The 24,744-nt window shown below is 41.6% G+C and overlaps 2 protein-coding genes across 8 annotated transcripts in view; one reads left to right on the top strand and one right to left on the bottom strand.

Moving 5' to 3' along the window:
* The window catches only part of dennd1b (DENN/MADD domain containing 1B), a 101,544-nt gene extending 96,706 nt beyond the window's left edge, over window positions 1–4,838 (top strand). For both annotated transcript variants that reach the window (XM_067512942.1, XM_067512941.1), the window contains one exon: window positions 69–4,838. In XM_067512942.1, the coding sequence (XP_067369043.1) occupies window positions 69–941 (873 nt within the window). In that variant the 3' untranslated portion in view covers window positions 942–4,838. The remainder of the gene's footprint in view (window positions 1–68) is intronic.
* Window positions 4,492–24,649, bottom strand: crb1 (crumbs cell polarity complex component 1). Of its 6 annotated transcripts, none has more exons than XM_067512934.1 (14): window positions 24,447–24,649; window positions 21,495–21,728; window positions 20,905–21,100; window positions 20,597–20,736; window positions 20,073–20,255; window positions 17,209–18,171; window positions 15,566–16,116; window positions 15,305–15,470; window positions 12,839–13,781; window positions 12,149–12,193; window positions 11,360–11,485; window positions 10,643–10,769; window positions 6,298–6,563; window positions 6,052–6,187 (listed from the first exon to the last, which is right to left on the bottom strand). In XM_067512934.1, exons 1-13 carry the CDS (start codon window positions 24,523–24,525, stop codon window positions 6,324–6,326), a joined length of 3,993 nt encoding a protein of 1,330 aa, XP_067369035.1. In that variant the 5' UTR covers window positions 24,526–24,649; the 3' UTR covers window positions 6,052–6,187; window positions 6,298–6,323. The 6 variants fall into 6 exon arrangements, with proteins under 6 accessions (XP_067369037.1, XP_067369038.1, XP_067369041.1 ...); XM_067512935.1 differs by having other exon boundaries at window positions 11,360–11,482; XM_067512936.1 differs by lacking the exon at window positions 6,298–6,563 and having other exon boundaries at window positions 4,492–6,187.
* Between the last annotated feature and the right edge of the window lie 95 nt (window positions 24,650–24,744).

Genomic DNA, 24,744 nt, shown 5'->3' with positions numbered 1-24,744 from the left:
ATGTTTTTGATGACACTGAAGTCAGTTTAAGTATTTTAATGGCATTTATTTCATGTCTTCAATCCCAGACCAAGCCAGCACCTTCCAGGGAGTCTCAACCTATAGATGAGAGTGACCGTGGGGGAGTTGGAGATCAAGGGGGCTGGAATATGGGCCAGGATGACAGCGCGGTCCACGGAAAACACCTTCCACCATCTCCACGCAGACAGCCCAACAAGAGCAGTCTGAAGGCTTCAAAGAAACCTGCAGCAGCTGCTTCTGTGCCAGTCATCACCACCTTTCCACCTGCTGAGGAGCCTGACATCTCTGAGCCCCCAACTTCCCCTCATCAGCCTGACAATGACCCGGCCCCTCACTCTCTACCTCCAGGACAACAACCAGGAGACCTGTTTCTTTACTCGCCAGTACTGTGTAAGACGTATACACCCACACAGCCATCTTCCACTCTCTATCACACCTACAGTTTTCCAGCACCCGTTTCTCATGCAGACTATTCAGATGAACCAGCGAGCCGGTCTCGGACCATCTCCGACCCCCAAGCCAGCACTGAGCTTCCTCAGAACCAGTCCTCCTCCACCAGCATGCTGAGGAGGAAAGTGCTGTCTAAGGAGACGGTGAAGCAGTACCAGGAAAAAGCCCTCCAGAGGCATGCCAGCAGAGGAAAGCAAGGGGTTGAGGCGAGACCATTGCAGAACAGGAGGTCAGCTGTGCAGGTCCCTTGGGAAAAAGAAGTGTCCAAGGAGGAGCTTCTGGGACTCGGTCTGTGTCTGGGTCAGGCCAAGGGCTCAGAGGCGGCTGTGGTGCAGGATCAAGGTCTCCTCGAGGAGATTGAATCCATGTGTTGCCTCCACTCTGTTCTCCAAACCCGCCTGCAGCTCTCACAGGTTCACTGCAACAACAGTCACCATCAGGTCCAGGGCAAAGCCACGGATGAGTCCTAAGGGATGTAAAATACCATAGGTTCCTCTAAACTATTTTCACTGTTCTTCTTCAGTTACAGTTAGTTGCAGTCTCAAGAGAATATTATGGGTTTTGAGGTTTGTTATCGCAACACTGGGCAATCAGGAAAAGTTTAAAATAAATTAGATGTTCCACATGTAGCCACAAACAGAGCTGCGACCTCTGTTGCAGAGAGAAAAAGATGATATGGTGCTCTGCAAAATTCTCCATCTGTCACTGATGTTTTCTATGGAAAAATCTGCTACTGTACCAGACGTACTACCACCCATTTTCAATAAAAGGGAACCAGAAATAACTGTTTGTGTCTAAAAGCAAAATGCCAACTCTAAATCCTAGGAATTATGTTTGTTTTAAACTTTGTTTTTAAATATTTTTTTAAAATTTGCAAAGCAAAATACAAATTACAATACTCTCACTGCAGTAGCAGATTTTTCCGATTAGAGTACAAAATGTTTCTTGTGAAAAATCTTGTCAACTGGGATGGCACACATTGAGGGCACTGCATTTAGATTTCCTGTGTGCTTTTGAAGTGCTGCTATCCCGTTTTGAGAGATTCGTAACTTGTTTTAAGACAATACAACTCTTTAAAAACATTAGGAGGTTTTTGCAGTGTATTTACAGCTCATCGTAATATTTCCGTCGGTAGCCATCTGAATTTCTGTCTGACATCAGTGGTGTATCTTTCATCGTGTAACATATTGTTTACAGAATGTAATACACAAAAAAGAACAGAGAATTATTATTCACATTCCATAAATGAATTTAGAAAAGGATCAGTACTTTGTTAGGTTTAAGTAACAACAACTTTAGACCAACACGCCATGTTTTACACACAGTGTTCCTACAAGATCAAATCTAATTTGCACTTGTAGTTTAAGAAATAATACTCAGTTATTCCTACCTGGTACTAAAATAATTTCCACAAAGTCCACTTTGGCCTTTGAAACTAAGGATACACTGTGTTATATAATCTTTTTTTTTTAATCATCATGCCTTAAATGGACATGTGATTTGTGTTGAAATGGTTGTGTCTTAATTGATAGACACCATAACAGGTACTTTGTAATCAGAGTAATGTCAAATCTTAAATGCAACAATTAAATAGTATTTAAACAGCACTGTATCTCTAGATTGGGGGAATAGCTAACATGCAAGATGTGCTTAAAGCTGCTGATTTTACTGTAAAGCATTCTAAATGGAGATATGCATGCAGAAACCTCTGTCCCTCTCCCCTTCCCGTGTTCCTCAGGACATTTCTGTCACTCTGAAGAGATGCAAACACAGTGTCGTCAGCCTAAAATGGATGACTTGAAAAAGCCAGCGTCCATGCTTGATCTGTTTCCCTCTTTTCACTGTCGCCGCTCTTCTCCTCATCTTGTTTTTCCTACTCTTCTGACTTTTACTACTCTCAGCACATCTAACTTTCACTCTCTTACAAGCAGTGGCCAGTAGTCGAAGAGTTTAAGTTGGTATTACTTTACATTTGTGTTAACATCAACAAGTCCCTTGAAAAGACCAAACCTAAAAGGCTATCACCAGACTTGATATCCTAGAAGAATTTTATTTTGTTCTGTTTTTTGCTTCTTTGTCCCACATGAGGAAATGCAATCACTGTCCTTCCAGGTTAGAGTGACGCACTGTAACATAATGCAGTGCCTGATGATTGTACTGTAATGAAGCAATATGGTTCTCCTCAGAGAGTAGCTACATGGATGTAATGTGTACAGAGCTTAATGTATCTCTATAACAGACTCTCCTATACAGAGAAACGCTGCATCTAGAGACTGTGGGTTCCCATCATTCTCTGTGTCGCCACAGAGAAAAGAAGAAAGCTTTTTTTTTTCTTTTTCTTTTTTTTTTTTCATGTGCTTGTGTTGGGATCATTACGTTTATGGTTCGTTGTTCTTATGATTTATGCCAGACGCCAGTTAGTGTGGCAGTTTAATAGCGACCATTTCTCCACTTTTTGAGTGCTGCTTTGGGTTAACAGTTTGCTCATAAAGTCTTTGGCTTGCTTCTAAAAGTCCAGGAATCAGCCCTAGTAAATCCAAAAAGGAAAAAAAGAAAAAACAGACTCCAACACAATCTGTCTATTGGCCTAATTCATTGCAAATACTTTAAAGATGTACTATGCAATAGTTTAAAATAATCAAAAGGTCAGTTTTTTTTTCTCTTTTTAATGCAGAATTCTACTTGAAACTTAATCACAATCAAAGTAGTTTCTAGAAGGGGTGATACGCCCATAAATAAAAAAATGAAAAATGAAACTATTTACCTTTGTGTGAGCTGAGGTGCGTCTGTGAGTGTTAATATCAGAGTGTACAGTATGGTGTGCCTTATATGGTATAAGTACCACCCAGTATAATCACAACAAAGTACAGTATTATTCTAAGGTGGGCTATGCAATATTTTCAGTAAGGAACATTTTGATATTTATACGACAGATGCAAAACCCCTATCTGCACCTGAGAAACTGACCTGAATTGAACTTGGGCACTAACATTTTAGCTGTTTTATTGTTTAGTTTTGGCTGCTGTGCCACCTGACTGACTCAGCGTTTTTCCTTTGCTACTGATGGTGGGTATCTTCCTGTTGAAATTCAAAAAAGTTCTCTGAGTTTTTTTGTTCTTTTGTAGATTAGAACTGTTCTTTGAGTGTACTATTAGCTGATTAGATGTGTAGTTTGTGCCCTTTTTTTGTTATTTTCCTTACAAAAAAAAAAAAAATACACCTTAAACACTCATTCTGGGTTAATTGTATTTAGAGTTGTGTCTCAGAGGAATTTCTCTTGTTGATTTCATATTGATGATAAAATTATTTTCAATTGAATAGACATGTATTTTTGCTGGCTTGAGTATATTTTACGGTACCTGGATAATATATAATGGTGGTGTTATATGTTGTTTTAAAAAAAAAAGAAGACACCTAATATTTGAATGTTTTAGATTTTATTTTTGGAAAAAAAAACGAATATATCAACAAAACGAACTACGTAGTAAGTCATGTTGACATCTGGTTAAAATAAACAGAGACTCAAAAACTTCTACTGTACACGGTACATCGCGTACCGTACCTGCACGTATGTATGTATTATGTTGTATACTTTGATTTTATTTCATTTTCCAGACGTACTCCTTTCTATTGGTATGAATTAATATTTCAGTATGTATTGCTTCCATCAAATCAAGAATGATGGAAATTACGTTGGGGACCAGAGGACACAGTCATTCTGCCTTGCATTGCTTATTATAGCGATAAATGTCATCTGCCTTGCATTTTATGTTGAAGAAAACATTTCTACTTTCTTGGTTACTGCCTACTATAAATCTTACTGCTGAGGATTGTGAGGAGCAGTTGGCTGCTGGTGGGGATGATTTGAAAAGCTTGTTCCATTTACACTAACGATGTACAATGATGAAGAAACAGTTTTCAGGGGATTTGCATTTCATTATCTGCAGGCTTGTGATACCCAGTACTCAGCTGACAGTAGAGAGTAAAGTTATCAGTAAATAACTGTCATGAAGTTACAAATTTTGAGTGAGTGGGAGGTGAGAGATTATGTAGCAGCTTTTACTGGTATACTATTGAGTATAAAAACACATAGAACTTTTACATCACTTCAGCAAAACCACAAATAAATACACTGACCATTACAGTGAGCAAGTTTGTTTCTCAGTCTCTCGTTTGGGTATTGTAATGATGGTTGATTCTTCAATATGCCATTTACTGAATTTTTGTGCACACTTGCATGTTCTAATTTCTAAGAAAACAAGTCTTAAACGACTTGAGGTCAATCTGATGTGCTATTGATGAGTAACTGTACAACTGCACAATGTATGCACTGTGAACTAAAAATAAATTATACTGTTTCATGCTTATGCATCTCTGGGTGGATTTTTTTTCTCCAACACCAATAAGCCATAATAACAAACACACTCACTATATGTGGGGAAAAAGCTGTATTCTACTGACAAAATAGTCACTGTGCTTTAAAATTACCACAGCCAGAACAAGATTACCAATCAAAATAAACCTTTTACGAGCCCCATATGTCCTAGGTTCACTGTGCATCTGTTGTTTAAAAGTAATTTGATTAATTGGAAATTAGATTCGGATTGTTCAGACGGACTTCCCCTGAAGTACAATATTACCCGTGTTTTACTTTATTATGTAATCTTGTGCCGTTTCTAACGTCCTTATTATCTTCATTTGAGCTTACACTGAATTTTCCTAAGTGAAGTTGTTAAAGCTTCGTCAAACTACCACAGATTTACAGTACAGGTGGAAAACATGGGGCCAGGTATTTCAGTATAGGAGTACAGAAATGTGTTAATAGAGCCTGAGGAAATAACAAGAACTGCTTTAATGCTGCACAAGTAAAATGAAATGAAAATCTTTACTTTGTAGACAGGATATAAATTAAAACTAAATCTATTTTAACTGCAGATTTTCTGAACATGTTCCGAACAATTATGTTTCCAAAAAATTGTTTAAAGCAATAAACAAAGTAATCAATACAGTAAATACACTTGAAATTACGCCTTAGACAAGACCATTCTTAGTTCTAACAATACACAGGTTGTCCTAACTAGAAACTTATGCTGAAATCAGACTTTTAAGAATTATTATTGCAGTGGGAATGGTCACTGATGAGGGACATCACAACTGGCAGCAAATCCATTTCCTGTGATAAACACGATGCATGGATGTTTCAATTTTAGCGAGGTGATGTAACGATGTATCAGCGTCAGTATATTTTGAACACAAAATCTTTGCATCAAGGTGAATGGAAAAGACGTGTACATGGTCTGACAGCATGTGCATATGCAAGTGAAGAGCGGCATCTGTAACTTTAGGATGGTTCTACCGCAAGGCAAAGACCATCTTTACATGTATGATTCAAATATTGGAACCAGTTTGAAATAGTATTACATCTGGTATCAGCTCCTCTGTCATCGTAATAACTAAAAAAATCAGCTCGTATGTAAACACTGTCCGTGCCGGCACCTCATATCAGTCTCTCCATAGGTGGTGGCTGGGTAATGCTCCACATCTCCACCCGTGAACTCTCCTTCTCCTGCCGGCTGGGACTGTAGGTGCCGTGGGTGGCGCGGCGGTTTAGAGTCATCACCAGGCCAAAGGATGTTAGAACAAGAACCAGCAGCAGGACAACAGACACCAGACTGATGGACAGTAAGAGGTCAGAGGTCAAGCCCTCAGATGTCAACTGCAGGAAGGCGGAAAACAAAAATAAGTGCTTGCAAGAAATGTTTACTTCATACACATGATACATTGTTTATCTGTCTCTCCCTTACACTTTCAGTCACACACACTCACACACACTTCTCTCCTGACTGCTGACACTACACCAGGCGCTCCACACGTGCTGCCAAAGTGCTGATGGATGTGTTTTCCAGCTCAGCAGGTGGGTTGTGACCACCAGGAGCCTCGAGTTGCCGCAGACCGAGACCTTCCTCCGTCTGCCGCTTCTCTCGCAGTTTGGCTACAGCCAGCGCCAGCCCCAGCATCCCCACTATCGCCAACCCAACCAGACACGGTGCCAGTACAGCAGCCAACCGTGAGCTGTGCGGAGCATGCTTCATCTGTGGAAAATCACACACACACACAGACACACACACCATACAGCCTGGTGATCCCATCAGCACACAGTACATAGCGCACATTACCAAAAAAAAAAAAAAAAGACCAAGATCACACCAGAAATAGCTCTCTCTCACACACACTCACACTTTTCTTTTTAAGGAAGGAGAAAAGCTGTTTTACATGTGTCTGATGGTTTGTCAAACCTGCTAAGGTTCATTTGTAACTTACAGCCCTTTGATCCTCACACACCAACACACCACAGCCTCATCATCAACCTGAAACACAATTACCCTGCATGCAAACACACATCCGACATCTGACCTCGCCACGAGTTGAGTGATTGTTACCACCCATTAACCAGCAGGAAAAGACGAAGCAACATATCCACTTAGATCAGCCATTTTGTGGTGTGATAATTGTGACACTGCTACAAGGTTACTAACAGCACAACAGTTGTACGTATCACTCTATAACCCTTAAAATTCTCGCTGACACTATCTTCATAACTAAAGCTCTGTACTAAACTTGTCAGGTTGCACAAGGCTCTGAAAAAAAATCTCAGAAGTCAGCAAACTTTACATTGAGCAATCAACATAGAAACATAATTCTAATAAAAATACAACCATCCATATCCTGAGGCAAAAAATAACTTATGCACCCACGCTCGACACTGTAGACATTACACTTTCTTTCCCTTGCTACAGGTTCTTTGTTGACTCCTGGAAAGTGCTTACCTGTCACTGTAGCACAGTTGCCTGTCAGAGCAAGTGTGACACAAGTGAGCCCGAGCAGCCCGCAGCCAGGACCTGCCATCAGTCATCGACTGCCACACACACAGACACGGAAATGTCTAACTAACCAGTCTCTAAGGTACACGGCAAGGCCACCTGAAGCCTCTGCAGAGCAGCTCCACACAGAGAGACGACAGCTATGCTTCTCTGCTGTCAGCACTATCAACCTGCTGTGTGTGTGTGTGTGTGTGTGCGTGTGTGTGTGTGTGTGTGTGTGTGTGTGTGTGTGTGTGTGTGTGCCAGATAAGCTACCCTCATACATTTCTGTGAAGCAGACCGAACTTCTATGAATGCCACCAGATCTCTGCTGAAACTGCACTTCAGCGCCAGATGCTGCTTTTCTGCTGGCGAAGCACATTTCTCCCTCTCTGCTTCTCTCGCCCTGAAAGGATGGCTACATCAGTGCAGACACTGAAAAACTGCTTCCCATTTCCTCCTCCTCTTTTCTCACCATTAGAACTGGCTGGGCTCTCTCTCCCTATCTCTATCTATCTCTCTCTCTCTCTCACACACACACACACACACACACACACATGAACACAGACATGAACAATAGCAGGTAGAAGGGTAGTGGAAGATGTATGAGAGAGAAACCCTATTGCATGCAATAGATGGTCAAATGTGCTATATGTGGGCAGGTGAACACTACACACATACAGTACGTGAATGTTTAACCTTATTCCAACATTTTGTTCTTTTGCACACAGCTATGTGCAGATTAGTGTGGGTCTTAAAACAGATGGATCAAAATTAAAACATGTCACATTGCTTTTTTCCACTTAATTGAATGTTTGGGGTCTGATGGGCAAACAAGTTGTGGGAGGTGTTTTAGTTTTGATGGCTCTAACCTTATTCCAGAAAAAAGGGCATTCTTATGGTGGAGGTCACGGATCTGTGCAACCCCGTCAAACTCTACTATATAAACCTGGACAACCATTTTGTGATTTAAAAATACTGTAAGTTCCCATTTATAATTTGAATAGTCCGGTGGCTTTATGCACTTTTTCTCTCTTGCTGTTCATACTGGTCGTTAGAGTGCTTCTAAGTAATGTGAGGGACAAATGTACAGCCCTCATTCCTGAAAAATGTGTTTAGGCTCATCTGTATCTTCCAAAGTTATAGTTATTAGTGCAAAATTCCCTCTGTTTGGTGACTACTTAACAGGGAAACACTGGAGGAAGCTTCAGGTTAAGATAACTGATGCATCCAGTATATTTTACTTCTGAAGCCTCAGATTACCTCAGATACACTTGCAGAACATGCCCTTCATGGATTTTAATCTTGCTGCTTTTGGGTAGTACATGTAAGTAAATGCCATTAAAATTCCCATTGACTTCCCTATATTAAAATATCCCTCTTCTTCTAGCTGAAAAATGCCTCCAGGTGACATCACTTGGAGGAACCTTCAGTTCAGATTATTTCATCTGAGTTTGTAGTTATGGTCAACCTCCTTTTCCAGAACTCTTCCAGATCTTCCATCATCGGAACATCTAATGATGAAAAACTCCTCCGAGTGATGCCATCGGGAGGAGTTTTTCAGCTAGAAGCAGAGAAATATCTTGATATAGGGAAGTCAGAGGGATGATTTAAACATTACTGTACATTTACAACCTAAACTAAAGCCATAGAGAGCAGGTTGAAAATTAAAATGAAGATGCCTTTAATAGTCTGCATAAACTGAAGGAATGACGACTAATATTTAAAACTTAAAAAACTGTGAACCTATTTTTTTAACCACATTGACAGTTGTACAAACATATATAGACAGAGGTGTCCAAATACTGTAGCACATGGCATTCACTCTGTGAGTGTAAGTGAACTTGTTATTCTGAGATATACTCACACGACATCCTGTTAAGAAAGATTAAGCGTCTATGTTTGGACTCACAGTTGCCACCTGATTTCAGCACTTCTTAACACACAACCACACACTGATACACAGTTAGGAAATCAACAAAATGATTAAAAGTTTGTATTAGAGGAAAGGTGGATGAAAATGTGAATGAAATGTTTGATTTGACTGAGTTTAGTTGAAAGACATGAAGAGAGAGAGACGGAAAACAAAACTGATAAGAAAGTTGTTTTTATTCGACAACAAAGACAGAGACTGAATTTAACAGACAGGAGACAGGACACGAGGACAGTATACGATGGAGGAAAGACAAAAACAAAAGTCATGTGTATAATACATGTCAGTACAAGAACACTGAGAGACAGACAAAAACACACATGTAAGTCTACCATGAGGAACACACAAGTGCAGTGATTCACAGCATTATACAACAGTGACCACAACAGGACGCTACACGTGAATAGGTGGGGTTTAGGCTGAGATGCCGAGAATTCAGGCTTAAAATATCTTTGCCTCACACAGGAAGATTTAGAGACAAAGTTTGTCTTTGGTAGAAAACAACAACAGTCAGTCAGTCAGTCAGTCACCACAGGGCTCTGAACGCACATCAAGAACAAAGTGACACATCTTGTCGTCTTCCAGGCCCTCAAGGTGTTTTTGTAACTACGAGTGTTTTTGATAGTTCACACATTCATCCGTATGGTGCTGTGAAAATCCAGCTCAGACTGACAGGATATCTTCACTGAGAATCACTACATGTGACACGTTTTTTTAGAGTGTTCCTCACCTCAGCAAAAAGTGCTTTACTGATAATAGAGCAGAGGTCGCCATCCTGTGCAGTCTGGGGCTGAAACAACTATTTGATTTATCAATTACTTAATAGGAATGACTGATTTGTCTTTAAATCATCTATGAAGCAAAATTCTCCGATCACATTTAGATAACAACGAGCAGAAAAGCTGATTTGTATTGATGTATGGGAAATTATTTAGCTGCTGCCGTTGTGTTGGTTTTAAAGAACGTTTGGTTCTGTGATCTACAGCTACTTAAAGGTGTAAACTAAATAAAAATTGTATATACCTATGTTCAATAAGGTGCTTCAGATGACCAAAGTGTTATTTTAAGGCACACAATCAGCTCTAATGTACCATTAAATTCTCATTAAACTAGAGAAAACCCTAATGTTTGCAGTGTGCCAGTCACCTCATCTGGAGTCCTCTGTGCTTAATGTGGGAAAATGCTCTAACAAAACTTCAAATCCCTCCTCTGTACCCACTCTATCAAATCATCCTCATTCTCACACACGCACACACACTCAGTCATTCCCTCCCCAGTCCACCTCTGGCTCATCGTCCAGCCTGAGGATGAGGTAGGACAGCAGCTGGAAGAGATTCTGCCACAGCAGCACTGCCACGTAAAAGTAAATGTCGCTTACGTCCGTCTGGCACATGTCTCCGGCGTAGCTCATGTCGCACACGCAGACGAACTTGTTGAGGAGGTTGCGGCAATAGCCGCCATTCTGACAGGGGTTGGACTTGCACTCGTCCACCTCCTGTTCACACCTGCAGACACAGAATCACAGGTCATTCAGAGATGCTTGCAAATGGATGAAAGGGAAGATGGCTGCTCTTCCAGAAACTCTCTGAGAATCGGACCTCTGCCTGGGAAGCTGCCTCCTTTACCCATACTTTACATGAAAATTAGTTAAGTCCAAAATTTAAAAAAGAGAAAATCTAGAGGAGGCTTGGGGTGGTACAATGAGTTTTGGCAGCAAACACAGTGTAGAGAAATACTGACAAGTGTCCTGATACCTGCGTCCTGATACCTGATCCCTGAAAACGTGACAAATTAAGTTCCTTGTTTTCTGTTTTCACAGTGTAAATCCACGATGTCTCTCAGTGAAGAAATTTATTCACAATGTCACCAAATCTGGAAAAAGGGGAAACTTTTTCATAACCCAAAATTTTAATGAGGCTGCATTAGAGTTGTGCTACACAATAGTCCATATGCTGAGTCTGTATTGTAGTTTTATGTTATACGGTAATCTGTGGACAATCTGTGAGGTGACAAAACATTTTTCTCCTCTCAGTCTCAGTCAACTCTGGATGGATTTTACTTATTTAAAGGTTTTAATTTGAAACAATTTTCCTACCGGTGCCCAGTGAAGCCTGGTGGACAGTCACAAGAGAGCTCTCTGTCTGTGCAGTTGCCTCCATTGAAGCAGGTGTAGTTTCTGGTGTCATCGCCACACACAGAAACTGGCAGCTTGGGCCGTCTGCTATGAAACAGACAAACATTAAAGAGGGAAAATGCATGTTTTTTGGGGGGGTTTTTTTAGACTGTAGCATTGAAAGATACTGAACGGTTCAACAGGTCAATTGCAGCAGAAGTTGACGTCTTTATATCAGCTGGAAGCAGAAAAATCCGCCGGGCGGAAGCTGTATTGTTCGGCTTCCTGCTGTTTGCCACAGGGGAGACGAGAGGCTTAGGAGGCGACCAGGATAATACAATTTAAGACCTCTGGCAACTGCTCACCAGCAGGAATCCAAATCATACGTACAAGAATGAATGAACCTGCCGTTTCTCTTTGGCCTTTAAAACACTGTATTTGCATAAAACAGAGCAGATCTGATCCAACATTCAAATAATTCATCTGCTATCAATTTTAAATTCACCTGTCAGCAGTTACAAAACACAGTTTTTTTTGGAGGGTGAAGTTTGAAATTGGATGCTAGGAATTTTTGAACCACAGCTGTCACTCAATTGAAACATTTTGCGTCTCGTTTTGAAACAAACAATTTCAGAGGGAGCATTAATATTAGCTTTGCTCGGCATTTTGTTGCACGCTCTTAAACAAAAAACATGACATTTGAGAGACAAATATCTAACAGGAAACAAACACCTGGGAACACCTGAGAAATAGAATAAAAAAACGACTTACACATTTTTGACAACAATGTACCATGGAATTTCTTCAACACGTTCACTGGAGAGAAGCAGAAAGAAACATTGGGAGAGGGGGTAGAAAGACAAAAACAAGGCAGAGACAAACAACAAGAAGTCATTTTGATGAAAACTTTACAGCGCAAGATTCTCCCAGTAAAGGGAGATGTGCAGCTTGTCTTGTGGCTTGCTTAGCGAGACACTTGCAAAGGTTTTTCTTGTGCAAAAGATGCAAAATGCAAGAAGCTGTGTGTTTACAGGATAAATGGTTGGAGGCGTTCCCCTGCTGGTTCTCTGAGGCAAACGGTAGATGACAGGGGAAAGAAACTGGCTCTGAACCAGAGAGCCTTGTGTAGTGAGACACCACAGCAGACTGGGGCCTTTTCTGGCTGACACTAGAATAGAAATGAGGCTTCTGAGATGCTCACTGCAGGCATGGTTGAAATGCTGAGCAGAGGCAGAGATGTGGAGACATTTACAGTAAAGGATTTTGTTCGTTTTGTGCCGCAGCTCCTTGTCTGTGCAGTTTTACAGCAATTACGTGTGTATTTTGTGTTGAGAGCAAGTCATTGTTGGGACATAAAATATTCATATTGTTTCCTCTTCTGCTAGTCACCAATTAGTAAGTATTCTCACTAACTGCTCACTTTTTCCACTTTGTATTTATCCAGAAAACACCTGAACTTACCTGCAGAGGGGTCCAGTGTAGTTCTCAGGGCAGAGGCAGGCGTAACTCTCTGGCCCATGCAGACAGGTGCCTCCATGGGCACACAGGTGGTTTTCGCACACATCCACCTCCTGCTCACAGTCCACGCCTGCATAGCCAACTTCACAGGCGCACACGTAGGTGAGGCCATTTACGCTACAGTTGCCGTGGATGCAGGGATTGGAAGCGCAAGTGTTGATGTTGAAGTCGCAGCGTCTCCCAGCCCAGCCCTCAGCGCAGGTGCAGTTGTAGGTGTTGAAGAGGTCCTGGCACTCACCTCCGTTCAGGCAGGGGTTGGGCTCACACGCGGGGGCTCCACTGCAGCCGAGGAGCGGTACATTCACCGACGTCTGGATAAACCGCTCCTCCTGTAGGCGTGGGAAGTTCACATCAGAGGAGCTGAAGTAAGACAGAGCAATGCCACCCAGCTCCACAGTACTCAGACACCCAACAAGGGTCCACCCAGTATCAGGGGACAGACCCCCTAGAAAGATGTCCACCCCATCCCTAAGGAAGTCCAAGTTGCCTCCGTGGCTCCTCGAAGTCCTGGCTTCTTCAATCTCTTCATCCAGCACTACTGTCCACTGGGAGGTTTCTGCCCACGGCGTTGCCATAAACAGGTGGACATTGTGCCACTCACCATCACTGACAATCCTCCGGCTGCTGAGGCTGACTGTGGACACAGCCTCCTGTCTCTCCTCCTCCTCGCTGTCATCTGAAGAGGGGCTCTGAAGCTCTATGAAGAGGAAACCATCCTGGACGGAGAGCGTGATGAATGCCGAGCCCTTCTCTGCATGAAGGATAGCTGCGTTACGCCTTCGTGTGCGCAGGTTTAGAGAAAGGTCGGTTAGATTGCGGAATATGTGGCCATTTCCTCGGTAGGACAACACAGTGCTGTCATTCAGGAAGGTTGCATTGGCGTAGCCTAGAGGAGCAAAAAAAAAAAGTCTGCTATGTATTTACACAGTAACTTTCCTTTGTCAGCTGGCTTTTCCTTATAGATGGTTTACCTTTTTTAGCCTCACTTTAACCAGGGCAAAGAGATGAGCACTGATTTAAAATGTCATATTTCAGACATATGAGACATTTCTTAGCATGACATTAAAATCCTTTCCTTTGACAACCTTATTATCAGAAATGAATTTAAAAGCAGACGATTGTTCCACCTTGAGTTAATCACTGGATGTGATTTGTCTTACAAGACAGACAGCACCACAGCAAATCACCACTAATCCCAGCAAAAAAAGGATAAGCTGGCCTCAGGCCCATCCTTCTTTAAGTAGCACATACAGTCCACTGTGAGGGCAGATTGAGGACAGTATGTAATCAAGCCTGTTTTATCGTGCAGTTACATGGTGGCCAATTGAGTCCACAAACAAGGTCAAAGAGAAGTTAAGGTGTGTGTCTGTACATCTAAGAGGCAACCAACTCATGCACACAATGATCACAATGATGCACTGACAAAACTCTTAAGGGTGACACATTTTTATGTCAATATACGAACAAACACTATTTATCAAGTCCAGCTTATGTTGCGCAGTGACTCACTGTACCGCTAGTGGTACTATTTTATTTCTAAAATATCTTATGAAATGAAGAACCTTAATCACTTAGGGTTCGACACCCTATGTTGTTCCCACGATGGCACATTATTACACACTATTATTTAAAAACTAGAAGAAGCATTTCCAAAAACAAAATGCACTGCGAATGCTTCAGTGCTGAAAGGATTTTCGCTTTTTGATGAAATAGCTGCAACAAATCGTCGCTTCCTTATATACTGGTTAGGCAAACTTCAAAGCCAGTTAGCCTTAAAAATCTTTAAAGGCAAAAACGTCAGAGGCAATTACGTGATGGCATTGATGATGTCATTGATGATGTCATCCAAATATTTAATAATAAAAATCTTCAAAAGTATGAAAGATATTCAACAGCCTTATACAAACAAAAGTGTCCTTTATACGATGAACGTTTTGAAGTGTGAATGTTGTTTCTAGCTGAAAGTTCTGCGAAGTAATTAAGTGCCAAAAACATGCGGAAGACAGAAGTCAGATTAATAATAAAGATTAGGATATCATTGATTCTCCCGCATTCACAGTAGATACTGTAATTATGCAGAGTGTTGTAAAGATTTACCTGACTTTCTAACACTGATTAAAGATTTCTGGTAACCAGGGCTGTCGACATGGAGCCAGAAACACTTTCGATTTGACTTCCAATTACAATAAGTGATTTGCTTAAATTAACCTTTCACACTTGAAAGCAAAACATTAATTTTCTGATTTTGTATTATTTACCGCAGAACAAAGACACATTCATAGAGCACTTTCATACATGAATTACTTTCAATTCAAAATTTCCATTACTTAAAATTTACATTTTGTGATTTACTCTCAAGAACTTGACACTTAAGGTACTGCCAGTCTGACACGTTTGGACTTTGCTTACATTCATATCCGCCGTTTAGCATCCTGCACCATGAGTCTGTGGGGCAAGGTGACAGCTCGCACCACCTGACCTCCTCACACCGGCGCCCTGCTGTGCTGGGGGGGCAGGTACAGGTGAAGTCATCCCACATGGAGAAGCACATCCCCCCATTGAGACACGGATTCCACTACGGATGTGAAATACAGATGCATTCAAATTCAGAGAAGATAGACACTAGTTATAAAGACTCTACAACTCTTTGAAACAAAGCATTTTACTCACACCGCAGGCATTGTCCCCTGAGCACCCAGAAGTCACATTTTCCATGAGCTCCAGATGATATGATCTCACTGAGGTGTCGAGCCCAAAAAATTGTAGTCTTCTGTCATTGATCCTCAGGTCCTGAATACAGCCTTTGAAGTATCCACCATGCACTGAAGTCATCCTCGTCTCCAGCAGACCGCCCACAAACACAGTGTCTCCTGCTTGGACATTGACTGTCCTGACCTCCACATCACCTTGCTTCTCAGCTGCTACATAGAGCATCACACGATCCTCAGCTACTTCCACACTCACAAAGTGGACCTCCCCGTCATCAATTGCACTGCCCGCTCTCAGGGTCTCATAGTTATTGAGGTGAACTGTGACTTTGCCATCCTGCAGTGAAATGTGCAGGTACAGGCTGCTGCTGTTGCCAAGTCCAAGTAGGAGTCCATTGGGCCTCCGTGTGCGTAGGAAGAGGGAGATGGAGAAGTTGTGACCCAGATCGTCGGTGACAGTGAATGCAGCATAACTGTGTGAGTCCTCATTCCCAAAGCGTGCAGTCACATATTCTGCAAAATAATGGTGAGATGAGACAACAAAATGTTTATCAGGTTAAAGATGTAAAAAAAACCAAACTAAACTATAGAAAACTAACAATATAAAAATATACTATATTGTACTCAACTAAAGACAAAGAGGAAGTTTGGAAACAGCTGTGTGTAACTGGTGTCATTCTCCAAAAACTGCTTGCACTAATAGTAATTAATCTATTGCCCTTTATGTTCTGTTTTCTCATCAAAACTAAACATAGATTGCAGAATAGATTTTGTATGAATTTGCAAAATGTTCACTAAGTAAAAGAAATAATTTATTTTGAGGTCACCATAAATTAACAAGCACAGAAAGTAAAAATGTAAGCAGCCACCAGCCCTCATACAGCACTTTCCACCGTGGTTTGGTTGCCTCATCAGGGCATCCCAGATACTGGGGACACACACCCGGTGAGGACAGACAGAAGAAAACAGACCACACTATAATAGCTACATAAAATCTTTGACTGTAAATACTTTGAACGCCTGTAGCTAGGTGTGCACATGTGCGTTTAAAAAATGCCCACTGACAGTGTGATCAGTAATGTGCTTCGACGGACTCAAAGAGCTATAGATATCCTGAGTGGAAATCCTAAACGTTTTCGTTTATTTAAGTACGTGTAAGTACAAAAACTGCCTAAAATATTATCACTCGGTTTCTGGTGTATTGACTACTGTTATTTACTGAATGGTGAAAAGTCCTTGTCAGTTCAAAATAGAATTCCTCATATCCTTAATCCAGTTTTTAGATAAGAGGATCTCGGGCTATGTCCTTTACCATGACTTTTGATTGGCCTCATCCCTGCTGCCTTCTCTTCTGTCACACAGCCACAACTCAGGATGTTATTTACTTACGTACTTAGGAATTTTGGTGAGAGGTACCCAGTGCTCTTTGACCCCAATGGTAATTAATCTGGTTATCTCAAAGCTTAAAAGTGACAGTGAGGTGTTTTTTTGTGATGGCATATACTAAACCTTTTGTTTATGCAAAAGTAAAACCTGGTTTTATGCTACAAACCATAATCTACATCCGTTGTCACCTATTCTATTACTCCACTGTTGTGAACATACCCTCTGCACAGTCCTGTCCCTCATAGGGTCTTGGACACAGGCACTGATAGCTCTGCCAGAGGTTGACACACTGTCCTTTGTTTTGGCAAGGCACATCTAGGCAGCGGTCTCTATGGCTGCAGCCAGGAGACACATTCACAGCAGAGTCCCTCAGCCATTCCTCAGGGACCACGAGCTGCCAGTCCACAAACACATCCCGCATGCAGCCAATGAAAGCTGGAAGTGGAGAGTCAGTGGGGCCATTTGAGTCGTGAAGCACTCCTCCAATAAATGTGTTCTGAGGAGGCGACACTGGCACAGCTAGGGTGCTTTGGACTGGGGCCGCTTTGTGGCACGACTTTCTCCCACATCTCCCGGCATCATCTGAGAGCTTCAGGCTGAGCATCCAGTTTGCAAGCACAGCCTCTACAGAATGCCACTTCCCGTCTGTGACATTGTGAGGAATCTCCAAAACACAAATGGGGCTCTCAGCTGCAGCCCCAGCAGAGGCCTCCTTCCTCAGTGTGAGACGAAGTTGCCCTTCCTCCAGCTCCAGGCTCAGCAGTAGGCCCTTGCTATTCCGCTGGAATAATAGCGCTCTGGGCAGAACAGTCTGGAAGCTGAGGGTGATGTTGCAAGAGACCTCGGCCTCCACCAGGGGACTCTGAAGCAGCAGGTAGCCCCTGCGTTCGAAGGAGAAGGTGGTGGGAGTCTTGCAGAGGGGCCCGGTGTATCCAGGTGGGCAGGAGCAGGTGTAGCCATGAGTCTCATCCAACAGGAAAGGAGAACAAGAGCCTTGGTTCTGGCATTCGTGACCTTCGCAGCCCACAAGATGAACATCACAGTTTACACCTCCATAGAGGAGCCCATCAAGAGTCTGTGGGGGGCAGTGGCAAATGTAGCCTCTAACATGGCTCTCACACCTGCCCCCATTCTGGCATGGACTGGGGTCACAGGGGTTTATCACCTCCTGGCAGAGGGAACCTGTTCACACAAGAAATAAATAGTTAAAGTAGTAAAGCTATGTGACTAAGTCAAGCATGTTAAAAACACGATAGCTGCTGTAAACAACTTACTGTGTAATATTTATTAGTTTTACCACTTTCTCAAAGGCAGAATTGTCATTACTCCTTATTCAGTTGTCTGTTAGTTTACCATTAACAAGTCACATTCATAAACTTGTGCCAGACCCTTAAGTAGACAAGTTGCATAATGACTGCTGGTGTAGAAAAGACTAAGACAAGCCCGGTTTTCTCTCCTCTTTTCCAACATATTACTTCAGTACCTTTTTCTCGTGTGCATGTTTCACGCACTGATACACATGCAATTAATGTAGCAATACTCCAACTATTAGGCCACTGGAACAGTAACATACAAAAGACCTTACTTGTCTGTGTGTTGTTCTCTTCCTTCTCTGTTTGTGTTTGTCTCAACAAATCTTTGCATTTGATGTTGTGCTAAAGAGATACATTTGTGATGTGTACTTAAGACAAAACCAAAACTGTTTTTATATTACCTGCTCCAAGAAACAAAATTCCCCAAATCCATGGTGCAGGTGTCCACATCACGCCGTCCTTTTTTCCTCCAAAATAGCCCCAAACTTGTCTAACTGCACCATATTAATTTGTGTGTGTACAGGCCATCGCAGCAGAGGTCTGCTCCTTGTCCACTTCTCTATAACCACAAACTGTAGAACTGAATAGCTCCAGTCAGGAGACCGGCAAAGCCAGATCCTGGGGATTAAACTAATGCTATTTGGCCACCTAACTGAGTCAGTGCCGCTGCAACTGGCAGAGAGTCAATTTTTAGAACACAACTCTCAGCAGGAAACAGCTCACAGTCTCACCTCAATTGCAAGATCAACTCTTGTGTAAGCAAGAGGGCTAGAATTTTCTGCTTTGGCAACTGAAAAGTATAATATAATGTAACAATGCAACACATTGTCTGAACACAAGTCACCACCAATGTACTGAATCAATGAATGGTATTATCTGGAGTACTATCAATTACTGCAGAACCATGCTTTTGACTGGTAGTTGATAGTTCCAATTGTTCCTCAGTGTCTTTACTCAAGTACTCATCACAGAACCAGACTAAAGACAGGATAAAAATAGCATTACGGTGTGGTTATGTATTCATATTATTGTGATTATTGTCTAGATTTGAATGATTATGGGAAAATGCTATTGAAAAATGGTACCGTTTATGACTTGCTGTCTTCTTTACTACTGAGAGGTGCTAAAATAACAACACTGCCAAAGCTGACTGATAATGGTTCAGTTAAACAAAATCATAAATTCAACAACAGACTCCACCATCCCTGCCAACACATTTTCACAATCGTGGTGACCCCTGGCCATTAGTTAGAATTCTCTGATCAGCCTCATCGTTTTACCCGTCTGTAAAGCTACAGTGGGCAGCACAACAGTCTCTGTGTTGGCCCTAAGATAGACTGGAGGCCTGTCCCGCCTCTTGCCCAGTAACAGCTGGCAACTGAAAATATAATATGAATAACAGACAGGATAAACAGTTACGATAATGGATAGAAGGCTCCAACTAAAGTGTGCTTATATACCTTGCTGGTCCATAATCTCAGATGACTTTTCAAAAGCCACCTCCACTGGGGTCCAGTTAAGCAACATTTAGTTTTCATTGAAAGTTATTTTGTATTTTGGACACGTCTGTGTTATCTGTAGTTTGTTTCTGGAAGTGTCAAAGGTGTTGCTGTTGCAGTGCTTTGTACTATATTACTGTTCAATATATTTCTATAAGTCCTCACATACGTTGAAATGTACTGGACATTACAGTGCTCACTGCTGTAAAACCATCATTAGGGATTTATGTAACATATCATTAATTCAGTTTGGTTTGTCAGAATAAATTACCTGCTGTTCCTGGAGGACACCTGCAGATGTAGCCTGCAGCGTGCTGGTGGTCGTAGTGTTCAGGCAGCAGAGGCTCACTGCCATACAGGGCTTGCCAAGACCTCTCAATGCAGCTGCCTCCATGCATGCAGGGACTGCTGATACACTCCCTGATATCTATCTCACACTGACGGCCCTCGAACCCTGAAATGACGAAACAGACAGCTGTTCAAATGGGAATAAAGTATAAGATTAAAAAAAACATCAAATCTGGGCCTTGGCCAGATTCTAACGTTGTGTTTTTACTAAATTCACCAGCACCCAGATGAAAACACACTCTCTACTAACATTATGATACTACAGTAATTTCAAGTGTATCTCCAGCATTTTATTTTTCTCTGTTTTTCAAACTGATTTTTACATCTCTGTCCCCTGAATGTTATATTGTAAGTCTCTTGACCTTATGAATCTCCTTTAAAAAACACACACACAAAACAAAAGTAGATTAGAAATGCTTTGTGTGAGCTGCCAAATGTTTCATGTACCTGGCCAGCACTCGCAGGTGTAGTTACCCTGGACATCCTTACAGATGGCGCTATTGAAGCAGGGTTCAGAGTGGCATTGTGACAGTGGGGTCTCACAGTGAGTGCCAGTGAAGGCTGTGTGAGAGCAGTCACAGGTGTATCTGAGATGGTCAAACAATGAGATGATTATTATTTAGAAATCACACGAATAGCATTACTGACACTGTTTAAAGAGCTAAAATTGAAATACACTACATGATGATATAGTCCAGCTTGTCAAAACGTGGCAACTACTACTTGTTTTGTGTGACTGAAAATGGGCTACTTACTCATTCACCCCGTCTATACACAGAGCCCCATTCTGGCATCGCTGCTCTTGGCACTCGTCAATGTTGATTTCGCACCGGTGTCCTTGGAAACCAGGCAGGCAGGTGCATATGAAGCCACTGGGGTGGTCATGGCAACTACCGCCACTGAGACACGGCTGTGATTGACACTTATCAATCTGGACCTCACAAGTGGCCCCTGTGAGCATCAAAGAGATACAGATGTCAGAGGACAGGTGAGCATGCTCAGACAGAAGGCCAAAAATGAATGAAGCTTTCATTCGGACTCGCTGCGATCATGTGTTGTCTGCTCTTTTATCCCACAGCAAGGATCTGCAGATGCTTGCTACTCTAAAGGTGACAAACCTGAAAACAGTGCAGTACTTTTTCAATGAATCCCTTGAACTGTTGTGCTAAATCAGCTATGTCTTAATGAGAAATGGGGAAAGAATAAGCTCAAACCTAGAAATATCCATTATTTGTTTTACAAAGTTTTACAAAGCTCACGAAAATCACACAAACTGTTTTTTTCAACACACATAGAGCTTAGGGAAACATGAACGACCCATCTAACCCGAGTGTTTCTTACTCACCAGTGAACCCTGGAGAACACTGACAGGAGAACCTGCCCACTCTGTCTACACAGGTGGCTCCGTTGCTGCAGGGCTGGGAAATACACTCGTTCACATCAATCTGACATTGAGAACCCTGATATCCCGGCACACAAAAACAGGAGTAGCTTGCTCCGTTGGTTCTGCATATCGCCCGGTTTTGGCAGGGATTTGGAGAACACAGGTCTACTGTTGCAGGCAGACTATCAGATGTTCCTGTGAGCAGATCATATTTAAAAATGTTAATATCACAGAGCATCCTTATCTCAAGTATTTAGACTATTGATGAGCAAAGCTTGTGTAAAAAATGCTATATATTTCTTTTAATACTGATAGTTTGAGTCTTGGAACAGAAGAATTTAGTGTAGTAGTTTGTTACAAGTAAAATGTATAGGTGACACAATTAAGGCAACTTTCTGATGTGTATTTCTTTGTTACTGTAAAAGTATTAGAGTTTGCTCCCTAGAAAACTGCTCCCTCTCCATCAGCATATAAAACTCCTTAAGCTTTTTGTGTAACTATCACAAAAAAAAAAGAAAACCACACAAAGACAATTCCAACAAAGCAGACAGGCTCTTGGTTGCTATTTTAGTTCATTTCTATTTAACTTTAATAAATACTCTATCAAGCAGCTTCCATTACAAGGACCTTAACTGTAAGGGCCTCTCAGAGCATCATGACTTGCTGTCATGGTAACCAATTTTACTGTGTCAAGCATTCAGCCTATTTCAACAGTGTGATGTTGCTTAGTGCTGTTATCTATTTAGACAAACATTACATAAAGAAACACTTTTGTCAAACTTATAAAATCAAATTGTACTTAAATGTGTTTTTTTTTTTTCAGTTTGAACTTCTATTTTAGGTTTAGGGGAGTTATGGTAATGTTGGGAAATGTAATGCACAGTTATTGAATGACATTTCCAATTATCTTGAAAGAAAACTCATTGAATCCAAAAAAAAAAAAAACCAATAGTTTTTTGTGTAATTTGGGCAAATGCCCTTAACTTCCTAAACACAGATTTCCCCCTTAATCAATGGAATTTAGAAAAAGGAAAACAGCCACACACTAAAGCATTGTGACGCATAAAATATGTATCCTGTTTTTCCATTTCTTTAACATTCAGTCTGGTAAATACGATTTCTTTAAATGTGTTCTGTGGGTTGTAATGGTGTAAAGCTGCAAAACCTCATTTTTTAAAAGATAGATTTCAAAGATTGACAACTTTGACTGTGAACTGAGGAAGAACTTTTTTGAGGACGTCAATCCTGTGAGAAAGCATTGCTTCTTTCTTCACTCTTCCTTACTGTTTAATTCTAAATTATGTCTACATTTAGACTTTCCCTCCATAGCATTTACATATGCAAGAAAACATCTAAGACAAATAGCTGCCAGTGAGGCTTCTTTAAAGTGCCGTAACACCAGATGGAACAAATGGCAATAATGATCCTCATAATCCACGGAATGTGCACAAGAGGACACACGGTCATGATGGCACAAAAAGGAGGCTTCAAATCAGATGAACAAGTGCTCCTTCTATTAGATGACAATCAGGCTGCACTGCTCTAACAATCTTGAAAGCAATATATGGACATTCAATGGTTATGGAAATACTTGAAAGTGTGTTTTGCATGATGGGTGCAAGGAAGATTCAACATCATTATGAAAGTGGGGGCCACACTGTTGAGAACAGCTTTATTCCAATAATCATGCACAACAATCATCCTTCAAGAGCCCAATCAGGCTGAGTGCAGACTATAGAAACAGATACAAAGAGTACAATTACACTTGACGCTCCACCTTCATCAACTTGGGCAACAGTCTTCTGTCATTCATGGAGGTCAAGCTTTTTCACCGACAGCTGGCAGGCTTCTCCAGGAGCAGCTTATACACGTCTAGACTTAGACTCAGTGGAAATGAGGTATGGGGCTCAGCCGCCCCAGGGGTGTGAGGAAGAACATAGGTACCAGTGATGATGCTCTGACTATAACCCTGTAACAGCATCAAACTCAGGAGTTGTGTTAGGTCACAGAGACAGACTCTGAATGTTAAAATCCTTTATAAGCAAACCATACTGGGTGGTGTCTGTTGTAAGATTTGCTTTTTACTGAATAATCTGGTCTTCCAGAACTGCCTGGAGGCTGAGTTCAGAGGATTCAGCCTGTTGCATATTTCAGACACATCTCAGGCCAACCACACATCCCCTCCCACAGCATGCAGGCAAGCATGAAGCTCTTTTCATATGCAAATGATTTCTAACAGTCTTTGTTTGGTCCTATCTGAAGGTCCTAGAATAGCTCGTGTGGGACACCTATCTCCTCTGGACTGATGCGTGTTGCCACTGCAGCTGTCTGATAATTTGTTTCAGTGGTGATAAGAAGACATGTTATTTGGGGGTTTTACTGAAGCAAAAAGACGTACCATACATCTCCCCCTTTGTCCCATCACTTATCCCAATTCCCTACACCGCCTCCACATTGTTAGGCTTCTTTACATAGTCGTGTGCGCTATCACCATAGGGAATAATGTCAACCTCACTGACTTCTAATTGAAATTCCAAACATGGACTGATTAAAATGCAAAACATTTACACTCTACAATAAAATTACAGAAGCTGATATCAAATTGCTGACTTATTGGATTAGTGTTTAATGAAATTATTGCATGAAAGTGTTAACGAGAAAAGCAAGTTACTGCACATGTAAGGTTGAGGGATGTATCTTGCACAGGGAAATGCTGCACCATCTAACTTCACTTTGAAGCTGGACAAAAGCCCATTGAGGCTGGTGCTTAATTAACACATTACGGCGCATGGTTATAAAGTTAAGAAGATAAAATCTATGATACTGCAGCATGGCCTTAAACAAGAAAGCACGGCAATTATCTGAAACCTTCTCAACTCTCAGAGTAACAGGCTAAAAAATTCAGTCACTTACCATCTATCACAAACAGTGATGTAATGAGAATCGTGCAGAAAAGTTCAAATTCAATATTACGGTAATAAATTAAATCCATAATCGTGCCAGAAAATCATCGTGCACATCGTGTTGAAGTCTGGTCATGCGCTGATCTCTGCCTGCCGACGGCGACACAGCTGCTGTCAACTCCAGAGCCACTTGATGCACACTTGTCCTGTTCCAGGAGCCCATCACACATGAAATTAAAAGAAAGGCCACAGCATGGCGCTCAACAGGCTGGGACACGGCAGCGCTGCAGAGGGGGACCATAACATTA

The sequence above is a fragment of the Channa argus genome, chromosome 8 (assembly GCF_033026475.1).
Source record: "Channa argus isolate prfri chromosome 8, Channa argus male v1.0, whole genome shotgun sequence".
NCBI lineage: Eukaryota > Metazoa > Chordata > Actinopteri > Anabantiformes > Channidae > Channa > Channa argus.
This window is presented reverse-complemented; position numbering and strand designations above follow the sequence as displayed.

Bases quoted from the DNA above. Each gene is read 5' to 3' on its own strand.
- crb1 (XM_067512934.1), bottom strand. From the start codon at position 24,525: ATGGATTTAATTTATTACCGTAATATTGAATTTGAACTTTTCTGCACG. The intron at 20,256-20,596 runs GTACATGAAACA...TCGTCATTTCAG, and splicing joins CACCTGCGAGTGCTGGCCAG to GGTTCGAGGGCCGTCAGTGT. The intron at 18,172-20,072 runs GTAATTTATTCT...TTGTGTGAACAG, and splicing joins GTGTCCTCCAGGAACAGCAG to GTTCCCTCTGCCAGGAGGTG.